The sequence below is a fragment of the Otolemur garnettii genome, unplaced genomic scaffold (assembly GCF_000181295.1).
Source record: "Otolemur garnettii isolate 467f Iridium unplaced genomic scaffold, OtoGar3 scaffold00054, whole genome shotgun sequence".
NCBI classification, from domain to species: domain Eukaryota; kingdom Metazoa; phylum Chordata; class Mammalia; order Primates; family Galagidae; genus Otolemur; species Otolemur garnettii.
In genome coordinates, this window is record NW_003852449.1 from 3,197,705 (window position 1) to 3,210,285 (window position 12,581).

The 12,581-nt window shown below is 48.1% G+C and overlaps 1 protein-coding gene across 1 annotated transcript in view; it reads left to right on the forward strand.

Moving 5' to 3' along the window:
* NID2 (nidogen 2) overlaps positions 1 to 12,581 on the forward strand; it is a 61,313-nt gene that overhangs the window by 8,353 nt on the left and 40,379 nt on the right. Inside the window, exons 3-4 of the mRNA XM_023514490.1 lie at positions 827 to 1,059; positions 5,267 to 5,961. Of these exons, the coding sequence (XP_023370258.1) occupies positions 827 to 1,059; positions 5,267 to 5,961 (928 nt within the window). The remainder of the gene's footprint in view (positions 1 to 826; positions 1,060 to 5,266; positions 5,962 to 12,581) is intronic.

Here is a 12,581-nt window from a genome sequence, read left to right on the forward strand (position 1 = left end):
GGTGTAGACTCCAGTAAAGGACAGAAAAGTGAACTGAGGCGGCTCAGCCGCTGGTGTAGACTCCAGTAGTGGACAGAAGAGAGAGCAAGGCCCTGAGCACAGGGAGGAGGTGCCCGCCCCCAGAGGGGGTGTAATAAACAGATGAATGAATGAATGACTTGAGGAGAGGTGCTGAGTGCCTGGGGTGAATGGGAATCAGCAAGTTTGTTTTGCTATTTGTTCTTAGCTCTGAAAGAGGTTTGGATGGGAGACATTTGAAACTTTAAAAAACATTTTTATTTTGTTAGCCTATGTTGTACCTATGCCTATTTCAACTATTAATCTAAAATTGGTAAAAGTGAGTGGAAGGAGGGTAATTGGTGGGACCACACCTATGGTGCATTTTACAAGGGTACATGGCAAATCTACTAAGTGTAGAGTATAAATGCCTAAACACCATAATTAAGAAAGTGTGGTGAAGGCTATGGTAAGCAGTTTGATAAAAGTATTTCAAATTGTGTATAAAACCAGCACAAAACCCCACAAATGCATTAATGTACACAGCTATGATTTAATAAAAATAAATAAATAAATGAATGAATAAATAAAATTGATAAAAGATGCCTGGGATAATAAGTAATAACACTTTTAAAATTGTATTTGTAACTTGAAGAGAAAATTTTAAAGGTTATGTTTAAAAACAATCTGAAAAAATCCCGGGAAGGGGGAAATCCTTTGCATTTTACGATGCTTTGTTTTCCTTCTGGCTTTTAATTCTTTCATTTGGCTTTCTTTCTTTCTTTTTTTTGCTTTTTTAAAGGATGTTTTCCTGTTTTTTTCCTCACAGCTGAACACTTTCCAGGCAGTTTTGGCCTCTGATGGGTCTGACACCTACGCCCTCTTTCTTTATCCTGCTGATGGCCTGCAGTTCTTTGGGACACGCCCCAAAGAGTCTTACAACGTGCAGCTCCAGCTTCCAGCTCGGGTGGGCTTCTGCCGAGGGGAGGCCGATGACCTAAAGAGAGAAGGACCATGTTTCAGCTTGACTAGCACTGAACAGACTGTGAAAAACCTCTACCAGTGAGTAACGTGCAGCTGAAGCCCCTTCCTACTTGAATATAGCAACTTGCAGGAGGTACCGCAACACAAGTGGCCGTAAGACCATTAGATAAAGTCTCAGTGACTTCCAAGCAAGATATCAGGTCAAAACCAGGAACTGGATCAGAGCCTGGGAGGGTCAAGTTCACCAGAACAGTGCATGTGTGTATCTGTAGAGCCAGCCAGGCTTGCTATGAAAAACAGAGCTCCTGGAACCACATAAAAATATCCAGTAATATAACTGCCCGTTTTAAGGTTTAACAGATTAATCATTTCCTAGGAGGAGACACTGTGATTTAGTCTTTTGGAAAGATACTGTTAAAAATTAAATCGGGTAATGTAATTTGGGAAAAGAAAGAAATAAACAAGTTGGCAAGTTTTCAGAAGTCTCAGGATTTCTCTGTGACTCGTTACCTGAAATGAATTGAACCTATTCGATTCTTAGTCTCATCAGTGACTTCACGGCTCTCGCAATAACAAGCCCGGTGGTATTCTGTCAGTCCACTAAGTGCCAAGAGGGTCTTTATGAACTCTAGGGCTTGGGGCTTAGGGGTTCTTTTGTTGTTTTCCTTGCATTTGCTCCTTCCCTGCCTCAGAAGTCAGCCAGGCCACTCCCTGGCCTTCCTTAACTGCTCCTCAGTCAGTTCCATTAACGCAGTCCGGGTGTAGGAGCACCTGACACTGCCGCACACCACCTGCTTTGCTCTGGAGGGCGCTCCGGCCAGGTATGGTCACTCAGAGCTGACGTTTATGGAAAACTCACGCTATGCCAAGCATTGTGCTAAACGCTTTCCAGATGTTACCTTCATTAAAACTCACAAGAATTGTAAGAAGTACTACTACTGTTTACTTGAGTTTGCAGAGGAACTTTGTTAAGTAAATTGTCTATGATCTCAAAGTTAAGTGACAAAGCCAAAACCTAAGCCCGGTTCTGGAGCTCTGAACTAGTAATTTCACGCTGGGTCCCTGTAGGTCTCCACGTGGGCTGCTGCCTGGTTAGCTGGGAGCAGACTCAGCTCCTGGCTCAGTCTTCTGTGGCTGCTCCCTGTTCTCTCCTGCTGGGCATTACAGAGGGCTCCCAGCAGGCCTGGCATTGGGACAGCGCCCTGCACACCTTGAACCCTGGTGGGGCAGGCAGACAAACAGGTCAGCAAATACGGAGCATGGAGTGGGTGCTGCTGTACACAGGGTCCGGGGGGAGTGAGCCCAGAAGCCCAGGGAGTGAGGTGGGGAAGCAGCCACGATCTCCCACCAGAGCGTAAAGACAGCTTAGAGCCAACACCCACACATACACGTACATACCACATACACCATGCTCACAAACACCACACGCACACAGCACACCACACCCACATGTACACATACACTGCACATATACCACACCCACATGCATACAACTACCACACCCACATGTGCACTGCCCACATGCACATAGCACACACACACACACACCCCACACCCACATGCACACCATGCCCACGTGCACGCACATACCATACCCACATGCACATAGCACACACACACACACCCCACACCTACATGCACACCATGCCCACGTGCACACGCATACCATACCCACATGCACATAGCACACACACACACACACCCCACACCCACATGCACACCATGCCCACGTGCACACACATACCATACCCACATGCACATAGCACACACACACACACACCCCACACCCACATGCACACCATGCCCATGTGCACACACACACACACACCATACCCACAGGCACACTGTCCATGTGCACACACATACCACACCCACACCCACACAGCACACACACACCCACACAGCACACACACACACACACACAGCACACACACACACCCACACAGCACACACACACACGCACACAGCACTTCCCTTCACCCTCCTTTGTGCCTTGCCTTGTCTTTATCGTTGACACTTCTCAGAAACCTCTGAGTTTTTGATGAGGGTAAAGTGAACTATGAGGCCAGAGGACTGACACAATTTTCGTTAATGTAATCCATGCTTAATATAAAAAGTAAGGTATAAGCAAAGCAGAATAATGTGAAATAAAAGTAAAAATTATTGAGTTCAAGTGAGAGCTAGTATTAACGGTCCTTCTAGAATTGTAGGTATATGCAAAAACTTGTTTTGTTTTTGAGACAGAGTCTCACTCTGTCACCCTGGGTTGAGTGCTGTGGTGTCATCATAGCGCACAGCAACCTCGCACTCCTGGGCTCAAATGATCCTTCTCCCTCAGTCTCCCATGTAGCTGGGACTATAGGTGCCCACCACCATGTCCAGATAATTTTTCTATTTTTGGTAGAGATAGGGTCTTGCTCTTGTCCAGGTTGGTCTGAAACTCCTGAGCTCAAGGGATCCTCCTGTGTCGGTGTCCTAGAGTGTTAGGATGACAGGTGAAAGCCTCTGTGCCTGGCCTGCAAAATCTTTCTTAAACCGAAATGGTTCTTTTGCTACACATGTGGCATTTTCACATTTATTGCTTTCTTTCGGTCGATGTCTGTCTTTATTACCATCTTAAGTCTACAAAGCATCATATAATATATATTCTGTATTATAAAGACAACTTAAAGATTTAACATGTTTCTGGTTTTTCATGTTATAAATATCATTGCAGTAAATGGCATAATACACACTGCTCTCATTCTCAGTTCTCTTTTAAATAAGTTCTTCAAAGTGGAATTGTTGCAAACGGATATATGTGGTTTAATGTTTTATGTATATTAACAAATTTCTTTCAGAAATGTTTCACTGAATTATATTCTCACCAATAATTTACAGCTGTGATTGACAGTCATTTCCTATAGGCGTCTGTTCTTTTTAACATTTGCAAATTGAATACTATAAAGTGTTCACGTCTTTAATTTCATACTAGCAAAACTGAATGCCTTTTCATATCATTACTATCCCTTTGCAGTCATAGGCCACACAAAGACTTGGTCAATGACAGATCACATATATGACAGTGGTCCCATAACGTTATAATACCATATTTTTACTGTACCTTTTCTGTATTTAGATGCATAGATACTTACTGCTGTGTTATAATTGCCTGCAGTATTCAGCACAGGAGCACGCTGTGCAGGTGTGTAGCCCAGGCATGCAGTAGGCCAGGCCCTACGGCCAGGTGTACAGTAGGCCAGGCCATGTGGCCCAGGGGTGCAGTAGGCCAAGCCGTATGGCCCAGGTGCGCAGTAGGCCAGGCCATCTCAGTGTGCGTGAGAGCACCTCATCACGTTCACACAGCAATGGAATTGCCTGACAAGGCATTTCTCAGAATGTACCCTATTATTGTATATGTCTTTTTTGCTCATTTATTTTTAAACTTGGGCATTTCTATTTCTCTGAATTTTTCTACATTGACTCACCATTCTCTGTCATTAGTTGATTGATTAGCCCGTGTGAATAAACAGTGAAATTGAGTATTCCATAAAGTTAAGGGAATCCAGGTGCCAATTGTCACGAGTGGTCTTGGTTTTCTGATACAATGTAACAGAGATGTTTAGAGCGCGGCCTTTGGTGTTAGCTCTGAGTTGGGGTCCAGGCTCTGCCGATTACTGGTTATATGATCGTAAGACTAGTTAATCTCTCTAAATCTATTTTCTCCTGTAAACTCGGGTGCCATCACCACCCCTTGTTTGCAGATTGTGTAGAAGAGCAGTCAGTGCTTGGCACAGGGCTGGGGCGTAACCAACTCTCACAACCATGTAGTAGTCATTACCGTTTCAGTATTTGGCAAGGATTTTTAAGCAGGCATTTTCTTGAGTCGGTAACAAGTTTCCCTACATGTAGAGGAAAACTTCCCACGCTCCCTATTTGTTTTCAATTAGCCAGATGTTAGATAAACTCTTCAGACTGTAGGGCAGAGGGATAACTCAGTGGTCTGGCATTCTGTGGTGCACAGCCTTTGAAATGTCATGTTATTTATTTATTAATTTTCTCTTTTTTGGCTTTTATAAAATCTTTTTTCTTTTGGAGACATAATGTTAAATTAGAGGTGGTCTACATCAAAAGTCCACTGTGATCCTTTTAGTTACCAATGTGTCTGCCTGTATTTGGTGTAACCCACCAGGGTGAGCTCTGAATCTGCTCTTAACAGTTTTTCAGTTATTAATCCATTGCTCACCTTTGCAGAACGGTGGGTGAGTGGCCACTTTGTCACAGGTGCTGTTCTCTTTCCATTTAGGCTGAGCAACCTGGGTGTGCCTGGAGTGTGGGCTTTTCACATTGGTAGCATCTCCCCGCTGGACAACGTGAGGCCAGCGGCAGCCGGTGGAGACCTTCCCGCGGCCCACGCCTCAGCTCCTTTGCAGCAATCCTTCAGCCCAGCTGCAGCCCTGGAGGGTGACTACACAGAGGACAATTTGGATTATTACGATGAGAATGAGGAGGAAGTAGAGTACCCCCCCGGGGGGCCAGAGCAGGCAGCCAACGGCCACAGCAGTGTTCACGTGGCCTTCCACCCGGAGAGCTCCCCTGCACAGCCTGAACTGGCCTCCCCTTTGCCGCACCCAACACCCAGTGACCGGTTACACTACCCTGAAAGAGAGCCTGCCACCTCAGACCCTCAGACCAAAGAGGGGGCATCTTTGGAGGAAGTAGAAGCACCCGACTTAAAAGGCCAAATTGAGTCTCCAGACCAGGTGGGGAGCAGAAGCCTGACTCCGCCCCAGGTAGACACCGAGTCCCAGGCCCCTTCCTGGGCTGTCCCACCACCCTACCCAGATGCCAGGGTCACGCCCTCAGAAAGGAGTCTTCATCCAGCCCATCCGGAAGGAGAAGCTGTTGCCCCGACTCACCCTGTGTCCAGCCACACTCCGTCCCTGGGTCGTGGAAGGTACGTGGTAGGAGTGGAAGACGACATCGGCTCTAACACCCAGGGTAAGTGTCTCAGAAACCTGGTGCTGAGATTTCATTTGAACAACTCTGATTTGGCAAAGTTACAATGTTTCCCTTAAGTGAGTAAGTGAAAAGTTTAGCACAAGTGAAGATTGGAACTGATTTCTGATCCCTGTGTTTCAGGAGATGGAATAAATCTCCTTTGCCAGATAACTCTTGGCAGGGGGATTCTGTTTAGAATCCCTTGATCATTAATAATGTTTTTAAAACTAGGCCTCATGAAACGAGTGGGGTAAGAACTGGGTTTCTTGTGCCAGCTGTGCTCTCAAGGGCAATGAAGGATTCCAGTTTGAAAGTTCAGCAAAGGTAAAATATTTTGAGGCTTTGCACAAATTCCAGCGGCTAAGAGCTGCTATTGAGTCTTCAGCAGCGGGTTGTGCTGGCTCTGACCAATGTGCCAGTTTTGTACTCCACGTGGCCAGCCTCCTGCTCCCCTGAGTTGGGAAGATGACACTCATGGTATGTGGGAGAGCAGAGGCCATGGGCGAGACATGACCAAGCACCTGTGTCTGTTGTCATTTCTGGTCCGTGGCTGTACAGTTGTGGCATGGGCCTCCCCAGAGCCTTGTCCTCATTTCATGACTCACTGACCAGAGGAAGAGGCGAGGCAGGAGACGCCGAGCACAGACCCTGGAGCAGCGCAGACGCCCCCTGGCAGCCCTCTCTTCCCAGGGGAGACTTGTCACGCCCGCCAACTCTTCTTCCCAGTTGGGGATGGAAAGATACGAATGGGAAAGTGGTCACAGACCCTCCGTTTGTCCCCAAGACTGTTCTTCTGACCTCTAACAGTAGGAAAGAGGTCAAAGGTGACAGCTTTCTTCTGAACCTGCATTTTTTTTACCTTTCTCGTTTCCTATCCCTGTTGTGGCAAAAACATGCTGACCTAGCAAAGAGGGCCTTTTGCTGTGGTATTGATCTGCAGGATTCTGCTTGGAGAAGCACTTTTTCAGGAAAGAAGACAGTATTTTGTGCTAATGTGATATTGTACAAGGAGTAGGGGCGTCTAACCTGGGGCCGGCTGGCAGCATGCTGATTTGGTGTGGACATTTTTGTGCTAATCTGTGGTGTCAGATATAGTGAAAACTATGCACAGATCTTTTTTATTTTTTTGCTCATCATCTTTTGTTAGTGTCTGTGTATTTAATGTATGGCTCAAGATAACTCTTATTCTTCCAATGTGCTGTAGAGAAGAAAAAGGCTGGACATCCCTGGGTGAGGGGGACAGCTTGGAGTCACACCTGAACTTGAGTCCTGGACTCCACACTCACCAGGGGTCCTGAGGCAACTCCTGTAACCTCTCATAAGGCTCATAAATTTGTTGGGAAGATTAAATACTTGACATTCTTAGATTGGCATCTGTACTAATTGGTTCTGAATACAGGGTGGCTGCTGTTAATTATAGAAGATTTAGAACAGTAGGAATGGGGTGGAGGATGTCTGGAGAATGAAGAACGTGCTTATTAAGGAATTTTGCCTTAATTTTTGCCTAAGGGGCCACATTTTCCTTAACTTGAATATGTGAATTTTCTTGGGAGGCTTCAGATCTTTTAGACAATCTCTAGAATTTCCAGCATGAGTTCTCTGTATCCAGTAAAACTTTAAAGTCAAATATCAAAGATTTGCACAAAGGGCTTTTGAGGTAAAGATACATTCCGGAATGCAAGTGTGAGTTGTGGTTTCCTGCTCTGGGAAGGGTTTGGAAATATTAAAAAGCAGATCCACGGAGTCTTCTAGGAAAGAGTTAAGAAGGGGCTGCAGGGGTAACAAACGGTTCAGGAGGCTTATGGAGCTGGCCACAGGGAACAGAGGCTGCAGCCAAACCCTCATGGGGCATGAACTATGGTATTTATCTGGGGCTAGATGGAGTCCACTCCTGACATTTTGGAAATGGCAAAATGCCTATGAAAAAGCTGGTTAATACATTGAGACATTTAAGGGAAAAAAACATCTAACTAGAAGGTTTGGGACTTGGAGGAATAAAATCCTCAGCTTTTTCTAAAAAAGGGATTTCGGGAGATGTGTGCAGTAGAGAAGCATGCTATTGTTAAACACTCTGGGGGAGACTAACTTTTTTCTTTTTCTTTCTTTTTTTTTTTTTTTTGAGACTAACTTTTTTCAAATGAAACATTGGCACCCCAGAGGTCTGGGGTGGCGTGGCTCACTGTAGGAAGCGGGCGGCATGGCTGTGTCACAGGGACACTGCCTGGGACCAGGGACCCAGCTGTGAGGCATCCTCCAGGGATGGAAAGCACAGGGTTTAGATGACAGACAGAGTTGAGATCGATTCCCAGCTCAGCTATGCTGTTTGCAACAAGACTGATGCTCCGTTCAACCCTTGCTTCCCTCAGCTCTAAAATAGAGGCAATGCACAACTCATTGAGTGCTTGTGAGAACTGGGATTGGGGAAGGGAAGCCCAGTAAATTCTTGCTAAACCCAAACGGTAAGATTTAGTTAAAGGCCCCCCAAATATTTCTCCTCTTGTTTTTTCTCCCCTCAGGGACTCTTTTTACAGCCTTCTCTTTTCAGTCAGATACCTGGATTCTTTACTTAGCACAGTGTCTCTCATGCTTCAATCCAGCTACTACTGAGGCTGAGGAGGGAGGATGGCTTGAGCCCAGGGGTTTGAGACCAGCTTGGACATCATAGTGAGACCCCTCTCTAAAGGAGAATAAGTACATAAACAAGCCTGGATTCTTTCCAGATGATCTCTACACCAGGCTGGAGAATCCGAGTCACACTCTAGTTCTGTTTGCTCGGGTCCCAGAACCAGCAGTACAAGGCACGTGTACCCGTCTTATGTCGGGGGTCTGGCTCTTCCAGGGACCTGGTTTTGTCATTAAGCCAGAAAGTTACCTGGGCACCTGCCTGCACCGAACTAGGTGCCAGCGCAAGTGATTGCTCACACTCACTCAGAGTGTCCTGCGGCTCCGACTGGGAACCTGGCTTTGGGTCGTGTCATCAGAATTTCCCCATGCGGTACATACCGAGTATCCCTCCTACCTCACAAAGACAGAAGGAAGCCTGGGAATACCTACTGACTTGCTAGTAAGAGGCAGACCATGACTGCATCAAAGCCACGATAGATTTAGAGAAAGCCGTAAGGTGACACAGCCAAGGGCGCTCTCCGAGAGTGGAGGAGGGGCTGGAGCCAGGCCTTGGGGTTGGTGTTGGAATTGAGACCAGAGAGAAGCTTGGACAGCATTCTGCACTGAGGAGTGGCAGGAGAGGAGGTGCAGAGGTGGGATGGGAGAGAGAAGCAGAGAGAGAAAGTGTGACAAGGCGGTGAGGGTGCCAGCTGCCCTGGACCAGGGACTGCCTGCGTTGTGAGTAGCAAGGCATGAGGTAGATGGGCAGGGTCTGAGAGGGGCTGAGCTGGCGGAGGAGGGGCTCTGAGCAGGTTAGTTTAACCTCGGTCTGCCTGTCAGTTAGGAGGAGGGGACACCTGGCTCCCAGAAGCCTCATGTTGCTCACTAGGCTTCCTTCCTGGAGTGAATCTGAATAGGGTGTGCTGACCCCCAGTCTTCCAGGCATAGGAGCCCTCCAGGGCTGAGGATGAACGGGGGATCCCCCCATACCTGTGAAGACATCTGCATAAAAAGATCCCTGGTAGGAGCCCCATGGGGGGTGCACAGTGATCAGGACCCAGGCTTGGCTGTCATGGCACTAACAGGCTTCTACTAACAGGTAGGAGTGCCATGACAGCCAAGCCTGGGTCCTGATCACTGTGCAGCCCCCCTCAACATTAAACATGAAAACTGGAGGGGAAAGTGAGCCACTGCTTTATAAAGTTGGACGTGGTGGCTCATGCCTATAATCCTAACCCTATGGGGAGCCTGAGGAGGAAGATCGTGTGAGCTCAGGAGTCTGAGGTTGCTGTGAGCTAGGCTGACACCACTGTACTTCTAACCTGGGCAGCAGAATGGACTTTGTCTCTAGATAAAAAAAAAAAAAAAAAAAAAAAAGGGAGGCAGGAGGAGGAGAAAAGAAAAGAAAGAAGAAGAAAAATTGTCCTGGAGAGAAAATATGGTCTTTGGGGGTTTGTTTTTGTTTTGAGACTGAGTCCACTCGGTTGCCCAGGCTAGAGTGCCGTGGCATCAGCCTAGCTCACAACAACCTCAAACTCCTGAGCTCAAGGGATCCTCCTGCCTCCGCCTCCCAGAGTCCTGGGATTGGTTGTTTTTCTTGAGGTGGCAGTGAAAGTTGTTAGAAGTTGCTCCAGCTCCCCTGTGATGAATGAACCTGGTGTACCCCACAGAGCCTCCCAGTGGCTGGCTGGACCCCTTTCCCCGCGGGGGACGGCAGGCAGGCCAGGGCTGCACACGAGTGCTCACGTGCTCTGGGAAAATGAAGACTGAAGGATGGGTGAGAACAAGAGCAGAGGAGAATTTTCCATTTCTGTTAAAAACTCCCAATTAGAACAAATCTCGAGCACTCTGGCAGGGCCTTGTTTCTTTCCTCTCCTGTACTCCCACCCCATTTTTCTTTCTATTAAGGGTAGAAGAGTAAAAAAAGCAATAAATGGAAAAAAGGGGGTGAAATTTCTTCATGCTAAGAATCCTTTAACTACCAATCCTGAGTTAACAAATCTCTGACAAAGCAAGCTCAAAACTGGCCAGCCTCTTCCGTTCCTGTGTGCCCCAGATGCCAGCAGACTTGTCTCCTGATCGATCATTTTTGAGTCTCTGTGTCAGGAGCTTCCTGGCAGAGCCTGGGTCCTGGGCGGGAAAGATCAGCAGAGTGGTGGCCGTGGAAGACAGACTATATTTCTCAGTGTGGACACTTGTCCACCTTCCTCGCTTACCTGGGCCCTGGTTAAAAGCACTGGTTCCCATGCCCCTTCTCTACCTTCTGAACCAGAACCTGCCTCATTCAGCCCCTGGTAACCCTGATGCCTCCCGACCCTGAGTACTGCGGGAGTCTTGGAAGGAGCAGGAAATTTAAAGTCAGATGATTATGTAATTTTGGTGGGCCTCAGTTTTCTCATCTGTAAAATGGAGATACCTTTTGCCAGAATAGAGAGAAGTGAGAATACACTCAAAATTCTGATGTAAAGGGCACAAAAAAGACCACTAAAAAGAGAAAGTGCCACTCCTCTTTGGGAGTGTTGATTGCACTGCCCGTCCAGCTGGGATCCAGGCCTTGATTCCAGCCTTCAAGAAGTTCAGCAACTTTGAATCTAAAGGCGGCTCCCAGGGAGATTCAAGAAGTCCCACAGTGCAGTCTGCCTTACCCTGCCCTTGCTAAGTAGCTGCTGCGTGTGTGATCTGTTTCTAGGCCGGCCTCTTCGTCCCCCGCCCACCAGGAAGGAACTTGGCTGGTGTGCTTCCTCCTGGCCTTCCCTCAGCGCCTTCATGCTGCATCCTTGTGGGTGGGAGCCCATGGGGGTCTCCAAGCACAGAGCTGTGCTTCCCAGGTGGCAAGGAGTGACTGAGAGGGTATCTCTGATGTGCTTCCCACCCCAGGAGCTGCAAACTGGTCAGATGAAATTGGTTCTCTGCATTGTGAGTGGCCCTGGGTCAGAAGCAGGAGGCTTGTGAACACGTATCAGCACCACCTGGCACAAGCTCGGGTCCCTGGGATGAGCCACAGAGTGGGACTTGGTGGGTCTGTGTAGACCTTCAGAACTTGCGTTTCTAATGGGCTTCTCACATGACCCTGGTGCTGTGGTCCCTAGAATTCACAAGATGAGTGAAGCTCTTCCTATGAGGGTGGGATGGTGCCACGATGGTGCTGTGCTGAGGGCGTGCATTGCCGTCGGGCTGGGGTGAATGTCGTCGATGCCACGGGCAGCTGCCAGAACTCCAGAGCCTGTCGAACTTGTCTCTCCTAACCCCCACTAACCGGCAGCTCCACCATTCCGGTTACCCCCATCACACTGTGGACATTGCCCTGGCGCCTCTCTCCTGCCTCACACCCCACATCTAGTCCATCTAGCCCATCAGTGGACCTGTGTCCCAGATTGTGTCCCTTCCCCTGTTCTCTGCCAGCCCTTCTGATGACCAAGGCACCAACTCCTTCCCACCTCCCGCTCAGATCAGTCACTCTTATGCTCAGAGCCCTCCAGCAGCTGGTGCCTAGCTTAGACCAAAGCCCAGCTCCCTCCAGTGACCCCTGAGCCCCAGTAGGAAGGGCTGAGGTCACCTCTCCTCTCACCACCCCTCCATATGCCCACAGCTCTCCCTCAGCTCCTGCGGGAGCTCCCCGCACCTCCACCAGGCCTTCACCCCAATGTCATGCCCTCCTGAGGTCTCCCTGTCCACCCTGTGTGAAAGAGCACTTGCTCCAGCTGCTGCCCTGTCCTTCCCACTGTATTTCTCCTGCTAAATGACAAGCTTGGTTACAGACTGTTGCCCCGGAGAGCATCTGCTCAGGACGGGAGCTTTTGTCTCTTTTGGTTTTTGCTGTATCCCAAATTTCTAGACCAGGGCCATGACTATAGTGAGCACTCAATGAAGATTTGTCAAGTTATTGAATGACGGAATAAAAATTGCAAGAGGCATTTACCTTTCACCTAGCAGGCTGCCACGTAAGTGTGAAGTGTGCAAACCCGTGTGAGCACCTGGATGTGAAGGCCGGTGTGGAAGGATTGTCAAGGGAGCCT